The sequence below is a fragment of the Cervus canadensis genome, chromosome 10 (assembly GCF_019320065.1).
Source record: "Cervus canadensis isolate Bull #8, Minnesota chromosome 10, ASM1932006v1, whole genome shotgun sequence".
Taxonomy (NCBI): Eukaryota; Metazoa; Chordata; class Mammalia; order Artiodactyla; family Cervidae; genus Cervus; species Cervus canadensis.
In genome coordinates, this window is record NC_057395.1 from 62907061 (window position 1) to 62919699 (window position 12639).

A 12639-nucleotide genomic window follows, 5' to 3' on the forward strand; every position below is an offset into this window, starting at 1 on the left:
ATATCAAAGTGCCTGGTACAGTGCTAAAAAGAGCTAATTTTCCAAAGCCAAGGAATGAGCTGAGTGCACAAGTATGTTCATTTTCCAAAACTTCCCAGGTGGGCATCTCAAGTGCAACGAGGACAAGATGGAATTCTAATTCACAAAGAAAGCTGTTCCTATTCACTTACGGTCCAAGGAAAGAGCCTGCTTACCCAATAATCCCTTACCAATAACATACGTTTATGTTCTAGGACAAAAGACATTTATTTAACACATTCAGTATTTCACATTGTACAAACCCTTAGATTCTCTCTATTCACTGGTCCATTTCTACAACAAATACATCCAAAACACTATATAATAAAATTATTTACAACATTTCCAAATGAGAAGATTTCCTGTTGCCCTACTACTGCTATCCACACACAGTACTTCCACGGCACAATACATCATTAGAGATCTAAAAATGCTCACCCTGTACTCTAGGCTGCTTAGGAAATGTGAAAACTAATAACATAATCGCGTTAGCTCCTCTCAATACACGGCAACATTTTAGAAACCTTGAACTTCATCTTGCAACACCAAAATGGTTCAACAACTCTGCTTTCCCCATTGCACTTTACGAAACAGGCTGTAGGGACTAGGAAAAGGACCACGTTATTAAAATAACTAACTGTACAGAAATGGATTTTTAAAAAGTCACAGCTCAAAATTGCTTTTTGTAAAATTCACACACATTTACAAATATCAAGTCGTCGTCCAGCTTGTTTACTTGGATTTTCTTCGCTTGGATTGCACCGCACTGGTTACGTCTGTGGGGAGAAAGGAAGGACATGTTCAGCTGAGGCAACTTTTTACCGCAGTGACTTACAGGCAGTCCACAAGAACCAGGGCTGACCTGAGAGGAGGCCTACTGGATTCTGAGTCAGTCTACGGGCCTCAAAAGGCCCGCTTAGTGTGAAGAGGGTCTCAGGCTTCTCGGCCTGATAAGACTAGGGCCGGGCTGGCAATTGGGCAAATGTTATACAGGTAGTAGGAGGTGAAGCAAACATACATGGAAAAAGTGCCAAGGTGGGGACAGACTCTTTAGCGGGGCAATTAACCCCACCATCTCCATCACATGTTTCCATCACTCAACAAAAGGATGGATAGACTGACAATACTTTTAGTCAGAAATCAATGAGTGATGCTACAAGCAAGTGAATATATTGTGCCAGAGTGCAAAACAAAACAAAACAGCCTCTGGATCCCTTCTGGGGCCAAGCCATTTTTTTGCACTGAAGAACTCTTAGCCATGCCATAGTCAAAGTCTCTAAATAACATGAGCATGATCTTGGTCAGCAAGTGTCTACTATGGCCTAACAGCAGTTCGGAGCACGCCACAGCCTGCTTTAAGCCCAGGTGAGCCTGAAGGCTTCATGGAAGAGGTAAGAACTGAGAGGTTTATAACACTGACAGGGTAACACTGACATAAAAGGGAGGGAAGGAGTGTGTTTTAACTCCTTTAGTATTATGTCTTCAACCAACCAACTTAATCTTCTCCCATATTTAAACCATCTTTCTCAAAAACTTTTCAACATAAGTCTTCTACAGCAAACAGTGAATAGCCTAAAGCTCCCCAACTGTAAACATTTCTTTAAAATCTCTTATTAATATTAAAAATTCACCCTCATTCTTCATGCTGCTCCATAATAGATATTTTTGATTTAAAATGAAAAAATATTTTTACTTCCCAATAAGGACAAAAAAAGTACTATTGTTAACATAAATGTGTCGGATGAATCCAACTTACCCCTTTCTAGAAACTAGGCTGAATTTTCTGATGTTGCACATTATTAGGTTCAGTATTCTAAGCAATTTTTATTTTCTTTTTTGTATTATATCAAATTTTGAGAACCCAGACTTAAAAGGTAGATGAAAAAAGCAGAAATTTCACTAAGTAAAATTTTAGCTAAGTAACTGCTAAGGAGTGAAACCTAGATGATTTTCTAAAAGGTGGCCTGTGTGGTGACTTCAGGCTTCTGTTGGTGGAAGTTTCAATACACCTTGCTTCTTGTGGGGAGATCGTGATGCTTGTGCCAGGTGGTAGAATTACTTTCTCTCATTTACTCATTAGTCTTTTGCTAACTGGAGGATAGAAAATCTGATATGATGTTGATAATGGTGTTATTTTAATTCCATGTAAATAAACCGAGTCCCACACAGCACACAACTCCCCATGATCAATCAACTCTTTACATCCACCTCTCAACCTTCACTTTCATTGTAGATTTGTCATTTGCAGTGAAAAGATACAGGGTTTTCTCTTGACTAAGTGTTCATCCTTAGAAAAATATCTGTTACTTAGGTCAACTTTAGGAGCTTCTCCTTTGTTATGATATGAATGATGAAGTGGTGTGTCTAAGCAACACATGTGGCTGGGAAGCATGGTTAGCAGTGGGGGAATAAACAACCTTAGGCTCCCCTCTCCATTCCCTCCTTGCTTGTTCCCATCTGTCAGTGCTCCAAAGCACCCAGGGATCTGGCAGGCTGCCTCTGCTTCTGAGGATGAATCAATGAGTGGGGCCATGAGTAAACAAGTTATCTATGCTAGAAACTGCAAAAAAAAAAAAAAAAAAGTCTTTTAGATACTAGAGTGAGAGGTGGCAGTGGTGGTGTAGGGTGTACGTTTATACTTCCATGAAAAAGAAAACCTGATCTTGAAGTCTCTAACACCTTCTCTGGATAAATCCAGCCAATCTGGTCACAGAGCAAAGTTATGTTTGATGTTTCTATAAACTTGGAAAGTTATTTTTATGGTTCAATTTTATACTCCCTCTAAAATATTACCACCTTTACCATTCCGTTGTACACAATAAGAAAATCTAGAAGCTAAGTTTTTAAGGTAAGGAATTCTGGGGAAGTAATGTAGTAGGTGAAGGTATATTCAGGATGTATTTAATATGTAAGGCCTGCTCCTTATGGCCACCTAGCTTATCTGATTATGCATAATCCTACCCCAAGCCCCTACTATAAACACCATATTGGAAAAAAAAATTACATACATTATTGAAAAACTCTCAGTTTTTTTTTTTTTCCTTTTAAGCATCAAAGATCTTTTTGTTTTTGGCTGCACTGCGCTGCTTGACAGGATCTTAGTTCCTCAACCAGGGATTAAACTCGGGCCATGGCAGTGAAAGCCCAGAATCCTAACCACTAAGCCACCAGGGGACTCCCAACCTTCAAGGATTTTACAAATTAATGTCTTCACAGATATAAAAATAGTCCAAAGACTAACAGTATAATTACTTCACTGATATTCATATTTTACAATCAACTATATAGTAAAAGTGAGGGTCAGTAACAGTCTTTCAGGTGGTATCTATGTATGTCCTTGGGAAACATTTAAATTTGTAATTTGAAAGGGCATTTTTAAAGTAATTTTTTTTTTTTAAAGTAATTTTTAGATGACTGCCTCATTTTTTGACCTTAAGCAAATTTGGCCAAATCTATATAGTTCAAGGTTCTATTAAATCTTCTAGTATGTGAGCTTTACCTTCTAAGGAGTTTTATAAATTAACCTTGACCTTGCTCACTTCATTACGCTTTTTACTATTCTTCTTCTAGCCAAGATTTCCACTTAATTGTGAAAAAATTCTGGAAATTTCCTTTCAAAATTTGTATGGCTTGTTTCTAAATGACTACAAGAGTGCAGTTCCTGTTCAGGGTTTTCCTTGGTCTTCCACATTGCAGGCAGATTCTTTACCAGCTAAGGCACCATGGAAGCCCTTTCCTTCCATAAGATGTATCTAATTATGCTTATTCTATAATAACACCTACATTTTAAGTGTATCTGTATCAGTTCACTCGGTCTTGTCCAACTCTTTGTGACCACCTGAGCCACTGATTCCAGTGTATCTGTATACTCTGGGCTTTTTAGATTGCTGCTTTTCCAGTCACTAGCTGTGGACAGGACACAGTTATCACCCCACTTTGCTGTCAGAGGCATCTAAGGGCACACCAGGGACACCCACAGCTACTGCTGATTACAGCTTGCTCTAAACTTCCCTCTTATTAGGATATTTTTCCAGGTTTCAAACTAGTACACCAAACTTCATCTTTTTAACTACTGATCCTTTTTCCCAGTTGAAAATATAACACAAAGCTACTACAGACATAAGACTAAATAAAGAATGACAAGGGAAACCAGAAAAATCATTTCTGTGTGAACGGAGAATTCATCATGTCAGGAAGCAGAACTACTCATTTGCATATCTATAAACACATCTGATCAAGTGCAATTTTAAAAAGTTCACTGATTGGTGGGAGCCAATTTCCGTTGTCTGTAATGAGAAGTGGCAGGACGGGGGACTCCCCTGGAGGTCAGGTGGCTAACAACCTGCACTTCTGGCACAGGGGGGAGGGGTTCAATCCCTGGTCAGGTAACTAAGATTCCACATGGCATGACGTGTGGCCAGACAAACAAAAGTGGCAGGGTGCTGGGGGTTGGTGGTGGTGGGGGGAACCCAACCAACCAAAATCAAACAACAGATTGGAGAGAGTGACCCATCGACCATGAGGGCCTCCCTGGACTTGCTCAGAAATCATCCATCCTACCGGCTCCAATCTGGTAGTCCAATGGGCCTTGGTTAGCATGAGGTAAGCAAACTCTGTTCTCAAAGCAGAAGCATGATGAAGGTTACTGGGTTTTCAATAATACAGAATGTACCAATACTTCTCATTATAAACTGCTCATAATATTTCTCAGCTTTCAAAATTCTCATGAAAAAACACAGACTGTTTCTGATTTTATTTGGGCATATATGACCAAAATCTTAAAGAGTACAAAAAGGCAAAACCCTTTCTTCCTTTCAAAACTTGAAGAAGTACTGATGCTGCAGGAAGATGTTTCAGGTACCCAGCACTATATATGTCTACAAGTTTGGGACACATACAGCTTAGAAGCCAGCTTGATATTTTATGACACTGGTTCATTTTTGGATACAACATAGAAGGCCAAATAATATGCATATTAATTCTTTAATTTGGATCCAAGAGCTCTAACACTTAAAAATCAAGAGCTATAGCATTCATTTCTGATTTTAAAAAATAACTTGCCCTAGAAGAGTTAAGGATAGATAGCCTGAGGGCTTAAAGCTGATGTGGAGATCTAGACATGATTGTGATTCCTGGGGTCTGGCCAGAACCCTGCCATTCTCTCAGGAGATAATTACGCAGCGTCGCTCCACGTAATATCACAAAGCCTGTGAGTCATTATGACCTCTTCTAAGCCAGTTGCTAAGCCTCAAAGCATGGATGGGACAGGCATTCCAACATGACTACCATCACCTTGGGACAATGTTCAGTTTAAGTATACAGGCTTGTACACCCCAACCCACTTCTAAAACAGGCTCCAGCTTTCCATCTTTTCTTGGCTAGCAGTTATCTACAGAGTGGCTCTAATTTGGGCATCTCTTTAACTGTCCCAGCTGCCAGATTAGTTCTTTCTGGTGCACTGTAAATGGCATCTTTAGTATCCTGAGGCTCTGGGCTCAGTCCAGATTTCCAAAAATCTGGTTGTGTGACATCTCTAAAGGTCAACACTTATTTTCCTGCTTTAAAGATAGCTACATACCATATTCTACAGCCTGGAAGACCCTGATCCTTTGGGAAAATACAGAATTGAGGGGAAGCAGATTTCCTCACAGAACTCCAGCAATCTTCCACGTTATGCTTCCTTCCAAACAAGTTTTTGCCTAGGAGATGATTCTCAGGGAGGGAGAAGGAAGTTGTTGGTTCCACTTCTGCATCCAAAGTGGGGATACCCATAGGACCCTGACTGTGGTATACATGGTATGTCTGGAGAGGAAAGAAGGCCGCTCCCAACCTCTCCCCTATCTGGCAGGCTGAGGTAAGGTGATGTCTACATCTCTGCTTTGCCTGTACTTGATCTGCAGATTTGTGGCCTCCTCTAGGAACTCTTGTGAGGCATTTGCATTCCGACCCAGAAACGTGACCCAGAAACAACTGAGCTCTCGGTTAGCGTCTGGTGTTGGAGCATCGCAATCTGCCCTGGTCTTCAGGCTGGTATCCTAATGGTGTGTTGCTGTTTTGCAGCAGCCCAGCTGATATCAGGCACTTGGCCAAGATCCCAGCTCTTGTCTAACTTGAGCTACTTAAGCTCAGTACACTTCCTGAGAAGATGATACCCTCCCTCAGCTCTGGGCATTTGCACATGCTTTATCTTTTACTTGGATGATGCTTCTTTGTTCTCAGTCTCAGCTTAAACATCATTTTCTCCAGAAAGCCTACATTGACTTGACAGAACAAAGCATCCCAGGTATTGGGTTGACCAAAAAGTTCCTTTGGTTTTTAAGTAAAAATAAAAAACATATTTTTCATTTTCACCAACATACTCACTGTTTCGTTCCACTATCTTCCGCCTTTTTTCAGGCAACTTCATAATTCCATCTTCCCAAAACCTTTTATTTTTTTGAGCAAAGAACTCTCCCAGGTACCTTTTATAGTCTTCCAGGGAAAGGAACTTTTTTCCATTAAGAGAATTTTGTAAAGACCAAAATAAATAGAAATCTGAAGGTGCAATGTCTGGTGAATACAGAGGATGAGTCAGAATTTCCCAGCCAAGCTGTAACAGTTTTTGCCTGGTCATCAAAGAAACATGGGGTCTTGTGTTAACCTAATGGAAAATTATGTGTTTTTGTTGACTAATTCCAGAGACTTTTCGTCAAGTGCTGCTTTCAGTTGGTCTAACCAGGAGTTGTATTTGTTGGAATTAATTGTTTGGTTTTTTGAAAAGAGCTCCTAATAGAGGACTCTCCTCCAATTCCACCATATACAACATCACTTACTTTGGATGAAGACCTGCCTTTGATGTGGTTGGTGGCGGTTCACGTCACTTGCCCTATGATCTCTTCTGTTCCACATTATTGTACAGTTTCCACTTTTCATTGCCCATCACAATTTGTTTTAAAAATGGAACACATTCATTACATTTAAATAGAAAATCATATGCAGAAATATGGTCAAGGAGGTTTTTTTTGCTTATGTGGGATCCAAACATCAAAGTGACTAACATAAACAAGCTGGTGCAAATGATTTTCAACACTTGATCTGGATATTTTGAGTATGTCAGCTATCTCCTGCGTGGTATAACACTGACTGTTCTCAATTAATGTCTCCATTCGATCGCTATCAATTTCAATGGGTCTACCCAGCCATGGATCATCATCCAGCGAGAAATCTCCAACACAAAATTTTGCAAACCACTTTTTACATGTTTGATCAGCCATAGTAGCTTCTCTGTACACCACTCAAATCTTTTTTTTGCACTTCAGTTGTGCTTTTACCTCTCTTGAAATAATAAAAAGTATAGTATGTAGAAAATGGTCCCTATTTTCTTCCATCTTCAATACTAAAACGGCTACACAAAAAAATCACCAATTTTGATACTTTTTAAAAAAATACACACTGATAATGATAGCTGTCACAATACAATACAAGAAAATTGTTTTAAATGAAGTTAAAAACAAATAAGCACTACTAGAGTTTTCTTATGGGAAAAAACAAACAAACTTTTTGGCCAACCCAATAAATACCTCTACAGTACTATATAACGTTGCTATCATAAAAGCATCATAGCAAAATCTTTCTTGATAGCTTATAATTGATGTGATAAAGACTCTGTTTTTTCACTGTTACATCCCCAGAGCCTGGCATGCAGTAAAGTACTTAACATATAGTTGATAGATGGTTATTAACATAGTAATTACTGATTGGATACTTCTTGCACTTAGGCACCACGTAGGCACCAGGCATACTGTGGTGAGCAAAACCAGACATCTCCTGCCCTAATAGAATATGTATATTAACTACTTACCACATAAATTGACATAAATTACAACTGTGGTGTTATGAAGAAGAAGAGCATGGTGCTATGGTTCCACATAGCAAGGACAACTGAGTTAAGATAAGCAGAAAGAGTGAGAAGTTAATGAGGAAAAAAGAGGAAGAAAGAGAGAATACTCCCCACAATAGGCATCACATATACCCATGCTGTGATGAGAGGATGGCATGTCCAAGTTGCTAAGGGAAGTCAAATGAGCCGGGAGAGGTTGACAGGGGCCAGACCAGACAGGACCTGTGGTTCCTGCTGACGCTTTTAGACTTTAATCCCAGTTATAATGGTAAACCATTAAAAGGTTTAAAGTTAGGGTAGCAGTAAAGATAGGGAAAAGTAGATGAACTTGAGTCATCCGAGAGAAAATCAGTAGCTTTCTGAGATATATGTGAGGGTGAAAGAGGTGTCAAGCAGGACATGCCTAATAGACAGAAAGATGGGAGCAGGGGACCAACAGCAAAGGACCTGGCATCAGGGGTGAAAAATCACATCTGTTTTCAGACATGCTGAGTTTGTGGTCCTGTTAAGAATGTATGTGCAACTGTCTAAGATCTCTAGAGGTCAGGACTAAAAAACAAATGTATGAGTCATCTGTGAAAGGTTGTAACTAAAGAAGGGAGGCATGAATAAGCTCACCTGGAGAGAAAATATAAGTTGAAGAGAAAAGGTGACTCAGGATTAAAGTTTGAGTAGGCCAACATCTAATGCATGGGGACAGGATCTGAGAAGGAATAGTCAGAAGACCATTGAGAGTTCTGGGTCAGAGAAGCCAAGAGCAGAGTTCATTTAATGGAGAGACAGCAGTCAACAGAGAAGAGAAAACTGATTGTGTCAGGTTCTTGAGAAGCTCAGAGAAGATGGGATCAAAGGCACAAGTGAAGGCACTGGCTTTGGACTGAAGGAGGGACAGTACTCTATCAGAGCATGAGCAAAGGAGGACACTGGTAGATCTATGTCCTGGTAGTGAGGGTTCTCTGTGAAGAGGTGAAAGTCTCTGCTGAAAGAGAGGACATAAACTAGGAGCCAGAGGTTTAGAAAGAGTAGACAGAAGGAAAACAAGCTGACCACAGAAACATAAGAAACACAAAGGAGCCACACTGAGGACCTGTCTGAAGTGACGATCATGGATCCATCTGCCCTGTTGTGTGCTTGCTGCTCTGGTAAATACACTGCAAACACACAATTAAATGAACTAACAAATAAAGGACCTACTAAGCAGCAGAAGTCAAAGCAACTTGAAAATGTAAGGGATACAAGCGAAGATGAAGGGCAAAGGCCGCTGATGCTGTGTTAAGAACCCTGTTCTTCCATTTGACCCAGAAACAGCATCCACAGCCCACTGCTAACCTTTAGTAGAGCTGGAGGCTGAAGCAGGCCGGGAGGATCGCTTTCGATGTCCGTTTTCCACACTTTCAGAAGCCACAGCTGGTTCTTCAGTTCGCGAATTTCTTCGGCTTGGAGTTTTGGACTTTTCAATTATCTCTTTGGGCTCACTGCTGACAGAGGGAAGCACAAAGTCCAAGGAGGTGAGGGAATCAAGTCACACAAAAAATAAAGATTAACAGTTTCATTCACAGGAGATTAAGAACTACATAATCATTCTGAGCAGTCTGGGATAATAATCACAGTTACACTCTAATGTTACTGACAATTTAAAAGTGAGTCCAGCTTGTTATATTAGTAAAAATAAAATAAATTTAAGCGTAATACTGGCGAGATTGTGGAAAAACAGGTAAAAGACATTAAGAACTTGGAACAAATATCAAACTTCCTCACCCATTTTACTAGGATTAGGATACTTCCCTTCAAAAGTTAATAGCACCTAAAATCTAGGAAATGAATAACATACACTGACATTTACTATGAGTTAGATAGATAATTGCATATTACAAGTCACACTGGAGAATCGATAGGAGAATATATTTACAATACACTGCTGGGTATATAGATTGCTCCAATCCCCCTTTTTTAGTACATGAAGATTAAAAAATAGTAACATTCAGTATTACTGAGGATACAGGGACAAAAACTCGTGATGGAATGTAAACTGCAGAACCCAATGATTCTCAACAGGGGGCAGTTTTGCCTCGTAGGGACAGTTGGCAATGTCTGGAGACATTTCTGATTGTTACGACTGAGGGATGCCACTAAATATTCTCTAATGCATAAAGCAGCACCCTCCCCCACACTCCACACAGAATTATCTGATCCAGTCAGTAACGCTGAGGCTGAGACACCCTGGTGTAATCCTCTGGCTCAGCAATTCTGTTTCTAGGTGTCTACGGAAACAAATCTTTTTACAGAGCTCTGATTACACACAAGGATGCCAAAGCATTTTATTCATATTGATGAAGACAGAAGACCGAGAAGCTTAATAATGATAGCAGATTAGTTAACTAAATCATGGCACATCTAAAGGAGCTATAAAAATCATGCTGTAGAAGGTTAATAATAAAAACTGTTCATAATACATTAAATAGGGGAAAAAAAGCCATCACCACTATGAACAGTATAATCTCATTTTCATTATAACATATATTGAGTATATATGTAACACATATGAATGGGTGTGATATATTTATATGTGCATATACAACATATAGGATTTATATATGGATATAATACTACATATTAGATGTATACAATACTATAATATATATTAATATATACCATCCTTGGAGAGTTTTAACTCTATCTGCACATACTTTGTGAAGAAGACTAGAAGAACTAAAATATACACAGTGAATACTGCTGAATTGTAGGAATACTGGCTAATGGATAACATTTTTCTTTGTAATTCTCTGATCTGAATTTCAATTTATTTTCAGTGAACTCTCACTACTTTCATAGTTCAAAAAAATTCATGTTAAAGTCATTAGGAAAAAAAAGAACTTGATTACATTTACTTATAAGACATGGAACTGAAACAAAAGGAATGCAACAGAAACAAAACAAAAAACCAGTCAAAGGGATGCCTCTTCTGGGAAGTCTTCCATGACCTCACTCCCCAAGAGGAGCTGCCCCTTCTGATTTTGGGTTCAGAGTCTGTGTCTGGCATCCTAGAGCACCCACCGGGCCGTACAGCATGTTTTTAGTGTCTTGTGTCTTCCACTACAACGTAAGCTTCTTAACTGGGTCTGTCAACTATCCATAGCCCTCCACTGCTTAGTCCTGCCAGAGGACCCTTTGCCTGGCAATCCAGCCACAGAGTTCATTATCCTAGCTTTACTTTTAACAACTGCCCGGCAAGCCAAGGCAAGTCAAACAGGAGGCTGGGCTAGCACTGCAAGTCAGGGGGATTTACATATCCTTTTAGAAATGGTGTGTAAGAATGGCTTTCTGACTAGGAGTCCAGAAAACGGTCAAAGCCTCTAAGGAAGAAGATTCCTAATGGAGTTGCCTCTTTCTCCTGGTAAAACAAAAGCCTCAGCAATACTGTCCTGGTGTTTATAGGGTCAATGGTCAGGTGACTCGGGGAAAACACCTATAAGGTATCTTTGGTCTGATTATCTCTTCCTTAGCCATACAGTTGGTGTATACTTTGAAAAGTGCAAATGAATTCAAACATAAGCCCAATCCAAATGAAACTAGACAGGCAGAGTGCCGCTGTAGGAACAGCAATGAATCTGGAGTCAGAAGAACAGGGGTTGAGTCTTACCTATGCATTTACTGGCCATGATATTTAGTTTTATGCTTCAGATTCTTGATCTATAAATTCCCATCTTGTCTGCTGCAATACATTAAGTGTGAGAGCTCTGCAGTCAGAAAGCCTGAGTTTGAATCTCAGCTTCACCATTTACTAAACCTGTGGTTCTGGGTGATTTAGTTAACCTCTCTGAACTTTAGGTTCCTTATATGTAAGACAGAATTTCCTTTCCTAATAGATACTGTGAAAATTAAATGCGATAATACATCTAGGGAGCTTTTAGCCCAGCATATGACATGGTACAGCACTCAAATAAATGTTGGCTATTATTACCACCTCACAGGGTAGCTATGATGATTAAATGAGAAAATGACTGTGAAGCTGTTTTACAATCTAAGTTGATACAGAGCATGATAAATTCTTTAAAATGTTGTCTAGTACATTCCTACACTAAAAAAGGAATGACTTTTTTTTAATACAATAATACTCCTCTCCATGGGGCTAGTGAGGTCGAAGCCACAGTTGTATTTCATCTTGTTAGGTTATATAGGACAGCACAGTATAAAAGAAAAAGCATGAGTTTTGTGGTCAGACCCCATCTGCCTTTCTCTCACTTGAGGATCAAACAGCTACACTTAGAAGGTATTGCAAGGAATACTATTAATGACCAATGACAGCAACAATTCCTATATACTGAACACTTACTATTTACTCACTATGCTGAGTGCTGAAAAATGTTATGATTCAGTTTCAAAACAACCACAAAAGGCAGAAACCTGGCCACCAAGTTTTATTCAAAGAAATTTTACCTCTGAGAGGTTGTTACTCACGACAGCTCCCTACTTCAGCAGGAAAAAAACTGGTACAAAGAGTGAAGGAAAAAGCCAAGGTGAGGAGAGGCTGAAAGGCTGAGAAAGCTGATACCTTTCAAAGAGGCTTATGCCATATTCATGCTAAGTCTGCAGAAATGATCATCTTACCTTTGTCCAGAGACTACGGCAGCATTTGCCTCGAGTTCTGTTAAAAATACAAAGGACAGAAATGAGATGTAGGAGCTTCTCGTGTATATGTCCACTGGGAGAGGCTAGGTATCTGTGAGAATTCTAAATGCCCT

General features: G+C 39.5%; 1 protein-coding gene across 6 annotated transcripts in view; it reads right to left on the reverse strand.

Annotated features, from left to right (window-relative positions):
• Positions 1 to 227: 227 nt before the first annotated feature.
• The window catches only part of NCOA6 (nuclear receptor coactivator 6), a 91744-nt gene continuing 79332 nt past the window's right edge, over positions 228 to 12639 (reverse strand). For 5 of the 6 annotated variants that reach the window (XM_043480265.1, XM_043480264.1, XM_043480263.1 and 2 more), the window contains 3 exons: positions 12506 to 12542; positions 9227 to 9375; positions 228 to 794 (listed from right to left, as the gene is read on the reverse strand). In XM_043480265.1, coding sequence (XP_043336200.1) covers positions 751 to 794; positions 9227 to 9375; positions 12506 to 12542 — 230 coding nt within the window. In that variant the 3' untranslated portion in view covers positions 228 to 750. The remainder of the gene's footprint in view (positions 795 to 9226; positions 9376 to 12505; positions 12543 to 12639) is intronic. The other variant, XM_043480262.1, reaches the window with a different exon arrangement.